This window comes from Lynx rufus, unplaced genomic scaffold, assembly GCF_022079265.1.
Source record: "Lynx rufus isolate CCGP_SWC_20201006 ecotype Redwood Valley unplaced genomic scaffold, mLynRuf1.p SCAF_17, whole genome shotgun sequence".
Classification (NCBI taxonomy): domain Eukaryota; kingdom Metazoa; phylum Chordata; class Mammalia; order Carnivora; family Felidae; genus Lynx; species Lynx rufus.
Genome location: NW_025814831.1, coordinates 25,864,875 through 25,881,159, shown reverse-complemented (window position 1 = coordinate 25,881,159; position 16,285 = coordinate 25,864,875). Strand labels below are relative to the sequence as shown.

General features: G+C 49.5%; 1 protein-coding gene across 1 annotated transcript in view; it reads left to right on the top strand.

Annotated features, from left to right (window-relative positions):
- ADCK1 (aarF domain containing kinase 1) overlaps positions 1–16,285 on the top strand; it is a 123,055-nt gene that overhangs the window by 90,773 nt on the left and 15,997 nt on the right. The window contains exons 6-7 of the mRNA XM_047080284.1: positions 636–794; positions 9,364–9,480. Of these exons, the coding sequence (XP_046936240.1) occupies positions 636–794; positions 9,364–9,480 (276 nt within the window). The remainder of the gene's footprint in view (positions 1–635; positions 795–9,363; positions 9,481–16,285) is intronic.

The window sequence follows — 16,285 nt, the reverse complement described above, 5'->3', positions numbered from 1 at the left end:
CTCTCTCTCTGCCCCTCCCCCGTTCATGCTCTGTCTCTGTCTGTCCCAAAAATAAATAAAAAAAAAAAAAAAAAAAAAAAAAAAAAAAAAAAAAGAAATAACAAAATGCCACACAGTTGCAGCACCCTCCCTGCCCTTTGTAAACAGGACCATGAGGGACAAGTCTGGGAGCAGCAAAGGCTGAAGGCAGCAGTTCAGTAAGTGAGGAAGAGCGAGGATTTGGGGGCGAGGTCGACTCAAGTGGAGTCCTGACTCGGTGCCTCCTTGCTGGGCGAATTTGGGACAGTCCTATAAACTCTCAGAGCCTTGACTTGTTTGTTTATAAAATGGGGATAAGTGCATATGGTTGACGCCCCAGAGTTGTGAAGACCAAATGGAGTCACGATATAAGCGCTCAGCCCAGCACTGGGCATGCGGGGAGGGCTTGGCACATGGGAGTCGTGGCTGCTGGCAGCTGTTGGGCTTTTATCCTCTTGGATTTGAACTACAGAGATGGGCCCCTGGGGAGCAGGGAGGCCTTACTTCAGAGGAGGCCTGGGGAGCTGTTTCTGCCTGGACCCAGGCGGGAGGGCAGGGACCCGAGCTTCTGTGGTGGGTGCCGTGGGCTGACTGACGGGGTGTTTGGTGCATTTCAGGTGCTCATCCTGGCTGTGAAGCAGCTGTTTCCAGAGTTTGAATTCATGTGGCTGGTGGATGAGGCCAAGAAGAACCTGCCTTTGGAGCTGGATTTCCTCAACGAAGGGAGGAATGCTGAGAGAGTGGCCCAAATGCTCAAGCACATTGACTTCTTAAAGGTGGGAGGGGCATGGCAGTGGAGGCAAGGTGGTCTGGTGAGAGAGCACAGGGAAGGCCTGTCCCTGCCCTGAACACTCCCCCTGCAGGACATGAGTGGGGATGCCCCCTTCCTGAGTCTTCTTTCCGAGGATGGATGATTTGTCCCTAGTGTTGCTCCTTAAAGCTCTTGAAGGTAGCATTACAAAGAAATGCCAAATGTGATCGTTGGCCTGTCAGTCAAACAGATGTTTATTGAATGATTGGCAATTCTGAGACATTGAGTGCTACCCAAGGGCCTGTAAGCTGGGTCTCTGCCTCCGTGAAGCATGGGATGCCGCTGCTGCTGCTGCTGATGGTGGCTAACGCAGCTGAGCTCTGGCGCCGTTCCTACCATTATATGTATATTACCTCGCTTGATATAGTCAGTTCTGTTATAATACAACGTATGGTTTCCTAGAAATCTCCACAGGATGCAAAAATCACACAACAGAAACCACAGGGCTTCTTGGGGGGAAAATAGGGCTAGGCTTACCCCAGTGCCAACAGCCACATGAAAAGGTGTTCTGCATCACCCGTCATCAGGGAAATGCAAACCAAAGCCACACTGAGGTATCACCAGGTACCAGTCAGAATGGCTAGAATCAAAAAGACAAGAAATAACAAGTGTTGGTGAAGATGTGGAGAAAAAGGAACCCTCGTGCACATTTAGTGGGAATGTAAATTGGTGCAGCCACTGTGGCAAACACTTTTGGAAGTTCCTCAAAAAACTAAAAACAGAACTAACATATGATCTAGTAATTCCACTCCTGGGTATTTACCCAAAGAAAAAGCCCACTAAATTTGAAATGTGTTTATTGAAGCATTATTTACAAAAGCGAAGATGTGGAAGCAGCCCAAATGTCCATCCACAGATGAATGGATAAAGATGTGATACATGTATATGTACAGTACTTACATATATATATAGTCAGTATATAATATTACCAAATGATATATATACACACACACATCTATAATATTCCATTGTATATATTATATATATATTCCACAATATATATTATGTATATATAATATGTATATTATATATGATGGAATATATATACTATTATATATGATATTATATAATGTATAATATTATTATACATATACCATTATATAATATATAATCCATTGTATATATTATATATACATTCCACAATATATATTATGTATATATATAATAATATATATAATATAACACATAATATATATACCATATACTGAAATATATATAATATATATGCCATTATATATATTATATATATATTCTAGTATATATATTACATATATTTCAGTATATGTTATATATTATACATATTCCAATATATATAATGGAATATTATTCAGCCACAAAAAAGAATGAGATCTTTCCATTTGCATCAATTTGGATGGACTAGAGTATGTAGTGCTAAGTGAAATAAGTCAGAGAAAGACAAACCGCATATGATTTCACTCATGTGGAATTTAAGAAACAAAACAGACGAACAAAAGAAGACAAAACAGGCTGGAATACAGAGAACAAACTGGTGGTTGCCAAAGGGGGGGATGCGGGTGGGGGGATGGGTGAAATTGATAAATGGGATTAAGAGTACACTTATTGTGATGAGCACTGAGTAATGTATAGAATTGTTGAATCACCCACCTGAAACTAATAGAACGTTGTATGTTAATTACACGTCAGTAAAAAAAAATAACAAAAAGAGACAATTCGCAAAAGAGAAAATGCACATTTTAAGAAATGTCACCAGTGACCCAGAAAATAAAAGAAGGTAGGAACCTAGTGAAAGCAGTGGTGTAGTTTTTGCACACATTAAATGGCTGAGAAGTACGTAAGGCAGCAGAACACGGGCCTCTACCTTGACATCTGCTTGTGAAACTGGGCATCAGAGGAGTTGTTGGAGTGTTGTTCTGAGGTGTGGACGGAGGGTCGTCTGAAACCGGATGGAAAGTGATGATGGCGGGTGTATGCACGTGGCGATGTTTAGGTGTGCGTCTGTGTGTGTTGTGTGTGCCCATGTCGTGCAGTTCAGCTGAAGCAGTTTCCTGAGGTCATACAGTGCTTCCTGTGGATGACAGCCCATAGAAGCAAGTGCAAAATTTGGATTAGGATCAAACTGACCCCTGGTAGATCAGTCACATCGGAAAAAGTTTGTGTTTTCAACTACTGTAGAACTGCCTATATGGTGACAGAAGACTCCTCCTGAGGGAAATGATATCGAGTGATACGAAGTAGCAGCTCTGTACGAGGTCCACTGGTAAGTGTTCTAGAGATTTGGGAGAGGGGACTCCCATGGTAGGGAGTAGGGTAGGGTAGGGAAGGCTCTGCCGAGGAGGTTGCCACTGGCGCTGGCCTTTGAGGACTGGCCTGATGGTCCCCCACGGGCTCCATGGGGGTTGGGATGAGAGAGATGCATGTCACCGCCACTGTTCTTACAACACATTAGGTCTGTGGCGGGGTGTGGACCCGTTTACCCAGGGGCTCCTCTTCATGGTGCAGGGGCTGGGCCCCTCTGGTAGTCTGTATAGAGAGCTTGGCTTTCAACTCTTTGAAGAGATCAGGCCCTTCTCTCTTCACTCAGGAAGCCTGGAGCATGTGGGAAGGGAGGTCACAGAGCCTTTAGGAGCTCCAGATGCTTGTTCCAGAGCAAACAGTCAAGCAATGCTCTTCTTGGGGAGGAGGGTGTTTCAGTGCATTGAATGGGAAGGTCTTTTGCTCTGGACTAAAGTGTTCGTGGCTTCTGAAGACATCCGAAGAAATGGAGGTAGTGTTTATACTTCTATCCAGATTAATTAACAGAGATAGGGAGACTGAGGGTGTGTTTCTACTAGCCACCTGAGAATCCTGAAGCTCAGCTCATGGGAGGGAAGCTGCAACTGTGGGTCAATGTAGTCTTGACACTGATTTTGGTGAAAGATGTAGCCATTGGCAAAGTTTGACTCTGAGTGAGTTGAGAGCCAGGTCTGTCTAAATGCCTGCTGGACGCTTGACTGGCTTTTCCTTGTAAATCTGCGTGTACAGACCCTCTTGTGCCTGTAAATCCAGATGTGCAGACTAGATCTGGTAATCCTGCCCCAGCCTTGAAGTTCAAGCCACCAATAAAATAAAAACTTGGCTCTCTTAGACAAGGAGTGAGATTAACTAGCATAGTGCTGTGGAGTCTAAACTATGTTTGCTTTTACTTGCATGTCCCGTTCCTTCATTCCTTTATCTCACATTTCCTGAGCTTGTTGCTCTGCTAGGAGCTAGGGGTTCCTGGATGAGTAGGAGAGGGTTTGGCTTCTACCTGAGCAAACTTCCCATCTAGCGGGGACAAACACACTGTTGCCACAGTGCAGGTCTGTGCCATGCACGTAGGTACATACTGTGGCAGAGACTTTGCTGTGTTTCTGTGGATGCCCGAGAGCAAGTACTTAATTCTACTCAGGATAAAGGAGCTCAGAGCGGGGTTCCAAGAAGTGTTGATTGTACAAAGGGATAGGCAGTCCTTACTAAATGTTTCTTCTGCTGCCCTGAACACTTTGCAGGTACCATGACATTGAATCCTGCCAGCAGCCATCATCCCCTTTTACAGATGGCAGTCTTAGAGTAGAGGGGCTAGGGCTACAACCCAGATTTTCTGATTTCATCTCTGGTGCTCGCCTGAGGACATTCTGTTGCCTCTTACCCGGCAGGGGTGCTCCTCAGCACCAGAACTATGAACCTGACAAACAGAACCATCTCCTTCACCGTTCCCATGGAAACAGCAGATCGTCCTCTGGCTGAGGCCAACTAGCGCCTGCCAGACCAAGACATGTAATAATAATAATAACACAAATTTTTGAAATGAGGATGCCAAATGGGTAAATAATTAATGTAACGATTCGACCTGCTGCTTCTAAAACCCACACACTGTTCCTAAGACAATGGTGCTACTAGGGCTCCTGAGTAATTAATTTTGCTTAAACACATAACAAGTGGGAAGCGAATTTTGCACTGTGAACCCAGTTCAGCTCTTAAAACTGGAGATAGATTGCTTTTGCACACTGGCACCCCATCACAACATCTGTGCGTAATTAAGCCTCAGTGAAGAGTTTACCTCTCAGTGTGTGAGGCATCTTCCAGTGGGGTTTAATAACCTCAGCCCCACGCCATAAATCTCGGAGCCTCAGACGAGCTCTGAATGCAAATGTGGTGTCAGGGAGACTGGGAGAGGGCGAGAGGGCAGCCAGGCTGAACGGTCAAGACCAGGGCATTTGTGGATTTGTAGTCAGAGTGTGTGTGTGTTATGGGGAGGGGACAGAGCATGCGGTGAGGTTTGTGACTAACCCAGGGGACAGCTGGGGACAAGGTAGGAGGGAGAAGCCTTATAGCCATGGGGTTTGAGGCCGGAAGACATGAGAGTGCGCCTGCACATGTCAAGGCAGGGTAGGTAAAGTGGTCGTCTCCAGAGCGCGGCCACTCCAGGGTTCCTTAGTGCAAGGTTAGGATCCTGCGACTATCCAGAAGTTGTGGGCAGATCTTGAGGGATGTGTATGCTTTTGGAGAATAATTTTCCACAAATAAAGGTTAAGAACCACTGATATATGATAATTTGTGTGAGTTAATAATTTTCACATGTCTATGCAATGTTAGCTTTTTAAAAGTGCTTTGTGTATATTTACTTTTTAAAAAATGTTTATTTTTGAGAGAGATACAGAGCATGAGTGGGGGAGCGGCAGAGAGAAAGAGGGAGACACAGAATCCGAAGCAGGCTCCAGGCTCTGAGCTGTCAGCACAGAGCCTGACGTGGCGCTTGAACTCATGAACCATGAGATCATGACCTGAGCTGAAGTCAGATGCTCAACCGACTGAGTCACCCAGGCGCCCCTATTTACTTTTTAATGTTTGTTTATTTTGAGAGAGAGAGAGGGACAGGGAGGGGCAGAGAGAAGAGGGAGGCACAGAATCTGAAGCTGGCTTCAGGCTGCTGTCAGCACAGAGCCCGACGTGGGGCTTGAACTCACGAACCATGAGACTGTGACCTGAACTGAAGTCAGAGCTTAACCTACTGAGCCACCCAGGCGCCTCGTATTTGCTCTTTAATCCTTATCTAGCCATACGAGGGAAATGCCATGATTAGCCCCATGTCAATGGTGTGGAGATTAAGGCCCAGAGAGATGAAACCATTTGCCTGAGGTTACGCAGCTTCCCCTAAGGGGCAGAGGCAGGTTCTGGATGGAGGCAACCTGGCCCCAGGGCCTGCATGTTAAATCACTGTGCTATTCTGCCTTCATGATAATTCATGGGGCACAATGATTTATTGTGCTGAACTGTCTGTAGTATTAGCTCTTAGCCCTGGTTGTGTATCAGAACCACCTGTGATACTCTGCACGACTGTCATATGGCAGCTGATGCTTGTCTAGCAGGTGCTAAGTGTGTGCTGCTGTGTCGAGTGCCAGGACTCCACACATGCTAGTGGGAAGTTGGGGATGTTGCTTCAATGTCATCGCCTTTTTTCAGGTAGAAAGCTGGCACTCGGAGAGGTCATGCAATGTACCTGCAGTCACATAGCTTGGAGGTGGCAGAACCAGGGCCCCAGCCTGACGATCTGACTCCGGGTCTGTGCTCTGCTTCCCTGGGCTCCCTCAGGTGATGGGCACTGGCCCAGGCAAATTGGGGCCTGCTTCACAGTTGTGTTCACCAAAGCGCAGGAACAAAATAGAAGCGCGAGGTCATGGCCAGATTATGAGGTTGAGGCCCAAGGTCTTGAGCTGGAATTTTCCATAATCTGTGCCTTCCTTCTTTGGATCAGGACTGGCCCCAGCATGGGGGTATGTGGAGCCCACGGGAGTGGGGCCTGTGATCTTTATCAAGGAGATAGACTTTGGATCTAGAGTCCTGATGGCCAGGGTGTGACCCTTGGGCCTCACTGGCCATGAACCTCCCTAGGTTCAGTTTTGTTTGGAGGAGGTGGTGGGTTCTTCTCATTGCCTCTTTAAAATGATTCTCTTTCATCTTTCCCTACTCTGATGGGAGGAGAAGAGTAAGGCATGGGGATGAAACACTGGTTTTGGGGTGAAGGGAATTTCACCTTACACTTCAAACCCTCCTGCCCACAGGGTAACTTAGGAGCAAGTTGTCGACCTTACGTCCCACTGTCCAGCCAAGTTTCTCCTAACTGTGCAGGGAGCAGATCTGCCTTTTGAAGTCCTTTCTGTGGTGTCGCCATCGGGGGGCAGTTGCCATCCTCCCTGAACTCTCATGGCAAAGCTCTCTGCCTCCCGGTTTGGTATTCTGTCATCTGAGATCTAAGCAGGTGCCGCAGAGGGCCATCGTGTTGTCAGACAGGGATGGCTGCATCTGGGGGGAGACCGGGGAGAAAGGTGGAGGCGCGGGGAGTGCAGCCTCCCACTGCCCTTATTAACAAGGCCAGAGTCTCCAGTCTTTGGGTTTTTCTCATTCCATCTGTGGCTCTTTCAAGCTGTTTTCCATGTTGCTCCAGGCAGACCCAGATGGGGGATTCGACCTCATGTTCCTGGAGCCCCTGGTGCCCACTGCCAAGCTTAGGTTTCCAAACAAACCCGGGGAAGAACTCAACCCCAAAATGTGTCCCTTCCCTTTGGAAGCCATGGTCAAGGACAGCAAACTTGCACTCATATTTTTAAAGGTAGCTTTTGAGAAGTGCCGAGCAGGACTGAAATTTCAGTTCACAGTCCTAGAGAGTCACAGATTTCTCTAGCCCAGATTTTCAAATGGCCCAAACTGTAGGAAAGTAGCAAACCCAAATGACACCTTGACTTCAGTTGGGACCCTCGTTCCAGGAAGCCCAGGGTGTTTTACTGGTATGCGCAGCCCCAGTTATCCTCAGAGCTCCTTGCAATGGGGCAGGAACAGTCCTTTGTAAGGAGGAAAACTGAGGCATTGGAGGTTAAGTGGCTGGACTAAGACATGGCAGAGTTAGCAGAAGTAGGAAGGGAAACAGGTTTCTTGACTTGAGCACTGGGGTCTTGCTGCCAGATGAGTTTTGGGGGTCGAGATGAGGGAAGTCCTTATTCCCCAGAACCCTTGAATTAGCTGCCCTAGTTTCTTTATTTGTATGTGGAAACAAGCCCATCAAGTTGTTGGGGAAACATGACATGCTAAATATCCCAGTAATTCCTTCGTCCTAACATTGGTGGCACTCTTGGCTGTCACTCACTCATATGGCAGCCCAGCAGCCATTGGTGCGGTCTGACCTCCTGCCTAATCCTGGTGAAATCTGTTCTTTTTTTTGGCTATTGGGTGTTCTTAGAGTCCAAGGGAGTTGGAGAGCACATCAATTAGGAATGCATTTGTCTACAGGTAACCAATAGCCCAATTTAGAGTGTCATAAACAAAAAAGATTTATCTTCCTCACATGGCAAGAAGGCTTACAGCAGTTGCCTGCTGATATTGTGTTAGTGGTTTGACCGTATCAGGGCAGGCATCTCTGATTTTCTTGGACTTTTCCTCATGGTTGCAAGATAGCTGCTGCAGCTCCAGGTATCACATTCACTTTCTTTTTTTTTTTTAATTTTTTTTTTTTACGTTTACTTATTTTTGAGACAGAGAGAGACAGAGCATGAACGGGGGAGGGTCAGAGAGAGAGAGAGGGAGACACAGAATCTGAAACAGGCTCCAGGCTCTGAGCTGTCAGCACAGAGCCCGACACGGGGCTTGAACTCACGAACCGCGAGATCATGACCTGAGCCGAAGTCGGACGCTTAACCAACTGAGCCACCTAGGCGCCCCTCACATTCACTTCAAAGTAGGACAGAAGGGTAAGAAGAGCTGCACCATTTACAAACATCCCTTTTTATGAAGAAAATAAAAACCTTCCCAGAGCTTCTAGCAGACCTCCACTCATAAGCCAGAACGGTGTCCTGTGGCCATACTGATTGCAAAGCAAGCAGGGAAAATATTTCGTTTTTCCTATCTCTGGGGAAGAGGAGGATTGGGAATAGGTACTGGGTTGGGATCCAGCATTGTCTGCCACAGAAGACCTGTAGGAACAGGCATGAGAAAACTCAGGACTTCCTTACTGAAAAATTTATCATCCAGTAAAAAAATTTGTTCTTTGGTTAACTCATTCATAAACATATACATATAATATATCCATTGCACAGGTGTAGAAGCTGAGGCAAAGGGATGAGATTCATGTGAGGAGCTTGCAATTGGCCTAGTGAGAGAGGGAAATAGCTTTTAATGCCAACTCTGGCTCAGGTATGGGGGGTTCCACACCTTTTCCCCTAAGTCCCAGTTTTACTTTTGGCTCTTAATTGTGTCTGGAGGCACTGAGGAGGGTGGGGAAGCCGTTCTGTGGTCCCCAAGCAGGAGGGGGTCTCTAACGGAAGGACCAGAGGCCTTGCTGGCAGAGGAGGCAGCCTGGCCTGCCCTCCTGTCTTGGCCCGACCCTCGCTTTCCCCACCTGTTACTGCTCAGGTCCCACTCAGGCTTCGTCTCCTGTTCCTGGCAGGAGCATCTGCCCTTGCCTGGCTCACTGTACCTTTCTGTGATCCTGGCCCCTAGCTTCCGGCCCGCCAGCCCTTCTGACCTGCTCTTTCCCATTTCAGGTCCCCCGCATTTACTGGGAGCTGTCCACCAAGCGGGTCCTTCTGATGGAGTTTGTGGATGGCGGCCAGGTCAATGACAGAGACTACATGGAGAAGAACAAGATTGATGTCAACGAGGTGAGGTTGAGCCCTCATGGCTGCAGTGCGAGGGACACGGGCTTTGTCGGGGCTGCCCACCGAGGGCAGGTATGTCCCGGTGAGGTCTCACTGCCTTGAAATGGACCTGTTGACTGAAGAATTACAATGTCGCTGAGCACCAAGCACCCTTCCAGGGCGTCCAGTCCAGTCCTCTGCCTTGTCTCCTAAGGTGGGGGTTGGGAGCACACAGTGGGGTGCAGGCACATGCTGAGGCCCTGGTGGTAGCCCCTGCCTGGACAAGTGATTACCATGTGTCTTCTTGGCCCATCTGCACCCCACAGAGCTGAGCGGCCCCAGAGAACAGTGGTGTGAAATCTGTGGACTTACTTCTTCTGCCCCCATGGGGCGTGGGCACAGCTTCTTCCCACTTCCGCCGTCCCCTCTCCCTGCCACTCCCAGGCCTCAAGGGATCAGGCCAGCAGGGGACAGCAGGAGCCAACTGCTTCTACTTCAAAGAGCTATGAGAAAAGTGAGGCTTCTGTCACCCACCTCCTGCCCTGTTGATCTCAGGGAAAGAAAGCTGGCCAGTGGGGTGGGGACTGTACCCCATTTTCTTCTTCTTGATTGCCATAGGGTCTTACAGGTATGGGTGGAATTGTACTTTTTCAACAGCGCCCATCATTTTTGTAGTCCTTCCTGTGAGCTGAGTATGTGGGTTCAGAGGGAACCACACATATTTCCCTTCTCTAAGGAGCTCCCCACCTAGTGTTGCAGTCGGGTACACAGCTAAATCCTTGCCACCACCCCGCAGCAGCAGGAGGGGGGTGGGGGAGATCCCAGAGAGCAGCAAGGAGGAAGTGCTGGCATCTGCTGTGGGTGGGCTTCCCCAACAGGATGAGTAGGGATCTGCGGGGTAGAGGAGTTGTGGGGGGGGGGGGGGCAGCGATGGCACTGCAAGGAAGGGGAAGGGAATGGTGAAGTTTGGCAGGGTTTCCAGGGAGAAATAGTGGAGGAATAGGGTGGGCGCAGGTAGTGAAGACCTCCGGCAGGACCCCGGAGGTCCTGGGGAGTCACAAAGGGTGTTAAGGATCGTAATGACGTGATCTAGCACTCTGGATAGGCGAGAGGAGGGAGTGGAGAGAGGTGAATGCTCTTCCTTTCCCTACTCCAGGCAACATATGAAGATGAGCCTGTGGTCCCAGTGGTGGGATGGCCCAGAGGAGGAAGCCACGCCCTGGCTCAGCACATGAGCCAGTAGAATGGTAGGAGAGTGTGTGGTTTGGGAGCCCAGGCCTCCGGGTGTCTGTGTGGCCTCTGTCAATGGGGGCAGTGACAGTACCTCCTTCTACGAAGATTATGAGGACCACACGAGTGCTTAGCATGGTGCCTAGCATGTACTTAGTGCTCTGATTTGGAAGCAAGATTGTTGTTGTTTTCATTCTTTTTAAAAATCTTTTTTTTTTTTTTAATTTTTTTTTTCAACGTTTTTTATTTATTTTTGGGACAGAGCAAGACAGAGCATGAACGGGGGAGGGGCAGAGAGAGAGGGAGACACAGAATCGGAAACAGGCTCCAGGCTCTGGGCCATCAGCCCAGAGCCCGATGCGGGGCTCGAACCCACGGACCGTGAGATCATGACCTGGCTGAAGTCGGACGCTTAACCGACTGCGCCACCCAGGCGCCCCAAAAATCTTTTTATTTAAAATTTTTTTATTAAAAAATTTTTTTAATGTTTATTTTTGAGAGAGAGAGAGAGAGAGAGAGACAGAGAGACAGAGTGCATGCAGGGGAGGGGCAGAGAGAAAGGGAGACATAGAATCTGAAGCAAGCTCCAGGCTCTGAGTTGTCAGCACAGAACCCGATGCAGGATTCGAACTTACGAGCCATGAGATCATGACCTGAGCCGAAGTTGGACGCTTAACCACTGAGCCACCCAGGCACCCTGATTGTTGTTTTCATTCTTACCTTTGGGCTCTGCCCTTTCCTCCTTCTTCCTTTTCTCCTTCTTCCTTTCCTCCTTCCTCCTTTATTTCCTTTTCCCATTAATGTTTATTGAATGCCTAACTCCCTGTGCCGGGCCCTTTTCTCTATTATAAACTTGGGAGGAAGGTCTTAATGTCTTCATTTTGCAGATGAGGAATCAGAAATTCAGAGAGGGAGGTAACTTTCCCAAGGTCACACAGCTAGTAGAGCTAGGATTGAGACCCAAGTCCCTCTGACTCCACTGTTTTTTAGTTCATAAAAGGAGGGGCTTTTCTGGAAGAGAGCTCCCTTTGGGGGCTGGGAAAATATAAGAAAAGGACTGTTTTTTTTTTAAATTTTTTTTTTAAGTTTATTTATTTTTGAGACAGAGAGAGACAGAGCATGAACGGGGGAGGGGCAGAGAGAGAGGGAGACACAGAATCGGAAGCAGGCTCCAGGCTCTGAGCCATCAGCTCAGAGCCCGACGCGAGGCTCGATCTCACAGACCGCGAGATGGTGACCTGAGCTGAAGTCAGACGCCCAACCGACTGAGCCACCCAGGCGCCCCAGAAAAGGACTGTTTTAATTGAGCTCTCCACTTTACAGATGGCAGGGAACTCAGAGGAAGAGCAGGTGTCTTTCCCTAGGTCGCTTGGCCAGTAGCACAGCTTGGGTCTTCTGACTGCTTCTGTCACTGTTGCCTTCTAAGGTGGGCCTGGGGAGGGTATTTGGGTCAAGCTCCCACACAGGAAGGAGGGAGGAGACCTGCTTGCCCATCTCTTCCACTATTGGTTGGGATGGGGTGGGTCCTGTGTTTAGCCAGGGATCCTCTGCCCACCAGGACCTTCTAGTACAAAGTCTTTGGCTCTAGTGGGGAGGGGAGGGAGATCGCTTCTGGCTTTTCCTGAACAGCTTTAAAGGGAGCAGGATCTCTGCCTGCTGATCAGGAAAGATGCCAGAGGCCCATGCCTTCCCTTCCCCCACCAGGTTGCTGGCATTTACTTACTGCCAGCTGTGGTGGGATTTTCATTGCAGCAGCACCCCCAAATCCATTAATCTCTTTGGATACAGTGAGTTCAGGGCTGTAATGGTGTTTTATCAGAGGCAGCTTTGATTTTCAAAGACAACTGCAAACAAAGATGTGCTCTGCTATAGTTTTTGCTCTCGTGGCTGAGTGCTGTCCTGGGAGGACGGGCAGCTGGGCTGGAGGTGGCCTGCAGGAGCTGGGCAGGGTGATGCCCTCTGAGAGCCTGGGCTCATCTGCCCCTGCCTCTACCCCTCTTTAAATGGCCTTGCAGATAAGGCCAGTGTTCTGTGCAGAGCAGACGCTCAGTGGACGTCCTCTGAATTAGTGGAGAACAAATAAGCCGGCCTCATGCCCTGGGTTAGCCTCTGTGAGGCAGGGCTGGGGTAGAGCGTTGGTGTTTTGTTCTCTGTGGACATGCAGAGTGGGGCAGGCTGATATCAGAGTGATTTGGGGAAAACAACAGCAGTAATAATAATTATAAGCAACTAAGATGTGCCAGGCACGTGACACATGTCTCTACTCCTTACAGCTGTCTTGTCAAGGGTGAGATGAGAGACCATAACCCCATTTATGGATGAGAAGGCTAAAGCTCAGAGAGGTCAAATGACTTGTCCAACCTCACACAGCTAGTGGGGACAGAGCCCAGCCGTTTGAACACAGTTCTGTAGGACATCAAAGTCTTTGCTCCTCCACCTTCTCCCTCCCCCTCTCGGGGATTGGCCTGGGGCTGCGGTGGAACCAGGGCCAGCCGGGTGACGGCCGCATCAGTAACTCCTTGGAGAAGGAGGTGTAGAACTGACTGAGAAGCTCTGTCCACCACACAGGCACTATCTGAATGCAACCCTTCCCTCTTTAACTCACGTCAGGCACGGTTTTTTCCATTTCATGTAAACATTGTTCCGTTTTTAGAGAGATGAGGAGGAGATAAGCAGTGCGTGAGCAGGGCTGAGCATCACGCCTGATGTCTGGTTGATGCTCTAAGTTGGTAGTTGATTATTAGCATCATGGGGCGCTATCCTTTCTTCCTTTACCTCCTTATACCATTGGCGTTTACCATCCCTGTGCCAGGCCCTTTCTACATTGTAAACTTAGGAGAGACGGCTTAGTGTGTCTGTATTTGCAGGTGAGGAATCGGGAGACCCAGAGAGGGAAGCTCCCAGATCTGGATGGCACACTTCCATCGTTTCCACATGGATTTCCCATGTAATCTCCAGCCAGATAAAGATGCAAATTGTTTCTAGCCCTCTGGCAGGCTCCCTCACCCTCACCAGAATTGCCTTTCTGACTCTGTCACCAGAGGTCACTTTCACTCACTGCTGAAGTTCATATACGCGGAATCACACAGTGTAGTCTTTTGTCGTCAGTCACCTGTGGGTCTTTTCTGGAAGCTGTGTTCTCTTCCATTGGTCTATTGGTCCATCCTTGTAATAGTACCACACTGTCTTGTTTACTTAATTCCTCAGTCCCCTGCCCCTGGCGTCTGGGGTCTGCGTGATCTGGGAGTGTCTTTGGTATTCTGAGATATTGTCATTAAATACGTCTCCAGAGAACTCAGGCTGGGCAGTGGGTGGTGGCCCATGTGCTCTACTGTGCTGTCACTGACCATCGGTGATATTGGGAGAAGACCGGGGACAGGCCCTACTTTACAGAAAATAATCTGTTGTGTCTCTTACCGAGCAGCATCAGAGCCACAGGCCGCATGGAACAGTAGTGGGGGTGAAGGTGTGTGTGTGTTTGTGTGCATGTGGTTTGAAGACTCCACGTTCCTGAAGCCTCTTCTAACGGACTTCTGAGGTTCTGAAGTCTCCTGAGGACTGTGGAGCTCCGTGGGCCTGTCCTGGAGTGAAGCCCTCCATAGGACAGCCTGGCTAGGAGTGTTCCTCGGACAGGGAAGTACAAGGGACAGACAGAAATGATACGGGGCAAACATCTCACTCCGTATCCTGGGCACTAGGGTGTTTAGTGGCGTCTCGGCTGCCACAGGCAGGTTCCTCAACTTGAAGTTGGGACTCAGGAAGTGGCTGTAGAAGGAATCGCTTTGCAGGTGGATGAGGATGACTCCAGACCCCCAGCTGCTTACCGGGTCAGCCCCACTGCACTTTGGAGAGGCCCCTCACCCTGCAGCATCCCAACCTAGCTGAGCCTAGCGTGTGACAACCTGAAGACCAGTCTTAGTAGCCAGTATCCGATAGACTCAGGTAGAGAAACACCAGGTTCGGAGGCAGAAGACCTAAGTCCAAGCTCTAGCTCTGCCAGTGGCTTGCTGTGTGACCTTGGACAAATCACTTCCCCTCTCTGGGCCTCAGTTTTCTTGCGGAAGGCATTGGATTGGCTGGGCTTGAAGGGTACGTCCCGCTTGAATATTTTACACAGCAGTGATTCCTGGCTTGCTGGGGAGCTAAGACTTCACCCATCTATTTCAGAATCACCAGGGGGAGCTTATTTTACAATACAGATGCCTGCTCCACCCCAGATTTATTCCAGAATCTGGAGTGGAAAGGGTTGCAAGAATCTGCATTTTAGCAAACTTCAGGTGGTTCAGATGCTGACTAGAGCCCAGCAGCCACCCGCCACCCGCCACCCACCACCCGCCACCTGCCACCAGGCCAGCCTCCAGGCACGAGGCAGCCTGCCCAGGTGTGCTCGCTCACCTGGCAAGCATGAGGCCCTGGGGGGCCAGCAGCCTGCAGGGGCCCTCTTTTGTTTTAGTCTCTGCACCCGGAAACAGCACATTACCGAGGGCCTGACCTGCTGATCATATTTGCCAGTCACATTAAGAGCTGGTGACAGTGACTGTCATTGATTTTATTAAAAGTAAAGGTCGAGCAGGAGCATGCTTTCCTAGGCTGGATGGAGCCTCCTCAAACCAAAGGACGACTATTGATTGCAGACCTTGTATCGAAGGTTAATTGGATTTCAGTGAGTGTGTGTTTAAGACCCTGCCTGGGCTGAGGCTCAATTGAATTTGTGTGAAATTAGCTGAGAGAAAGGTGACAAAGTTGGGAGGTTGGGGGTGGTGGGGATGGGGCGTGGGGGCCCGGCAAGCAGACGTCTTCTGTCTGCCAGGAGTGGGGGTGGGTGCAGGGATGGGGGGCTTGCGAGAGATGCCTGGGAGCCAGCTGGGGGAAGAGGGCAGGGGGCTCCCAGTGCTCGTTTTGTTGACTTCGATTCAGTCCTCTGTCCTTGGGATGGCCCTCTGGGTATGTTGTGTGGCCCCCAGAGCCTGTCTTTTTGCCTCTCCGGAAAGTAAATCTTGCCTTGAGTCAAAGGTGGCGGGGTGGGTCGGGATCTGGGGTTCAGCTCTCTGAAAGCCTTCCCACAAATCCTCCTTTTTCTTCTCTTTTTTTTTTTTTAATTTTTTTTTCAACGTTTATTTATTTTTGGGACAGAGAGAGACAGAGCATGAACGGGGGAGGGGCAGAGAGAGAGGGAGACACAGAATCGGAAACAGGCTCCAGGCTCTGAGCCATCAGCCCAGAGCCCAACGTGGGGCTCGAACTCCCGGACCGCGAGATTGTGACCTGGCTGAAGTCGGACGCTTAACTGACTGCGCCACCCAGGCGCCCCAATCCTCCTTTTTCAAGACCCCCAACTCCTGTTTACAGAGGTGTCAGGGGCCCTCAGTCGCTGAGCCTCTGTGGGCTTGGGGCAGACATCAAGCGCCGCCCCCCCCTTGCCAGCTTAGGGTCCCTTGTTGTCCTAAGCCCGTTCTCAGTAGCTGTCTGCTCCCCCTCTGGCAGCACAGTCTTGCTCATCTCCTTTTCTCTGCCCTGTTGTTGGGGGCTCTTTGTATGGTTTCTGTTAGTCATTTTAGTGGGGTTGGGGATGGAGTGGAGTCAGTGCGCGGATTCAGTC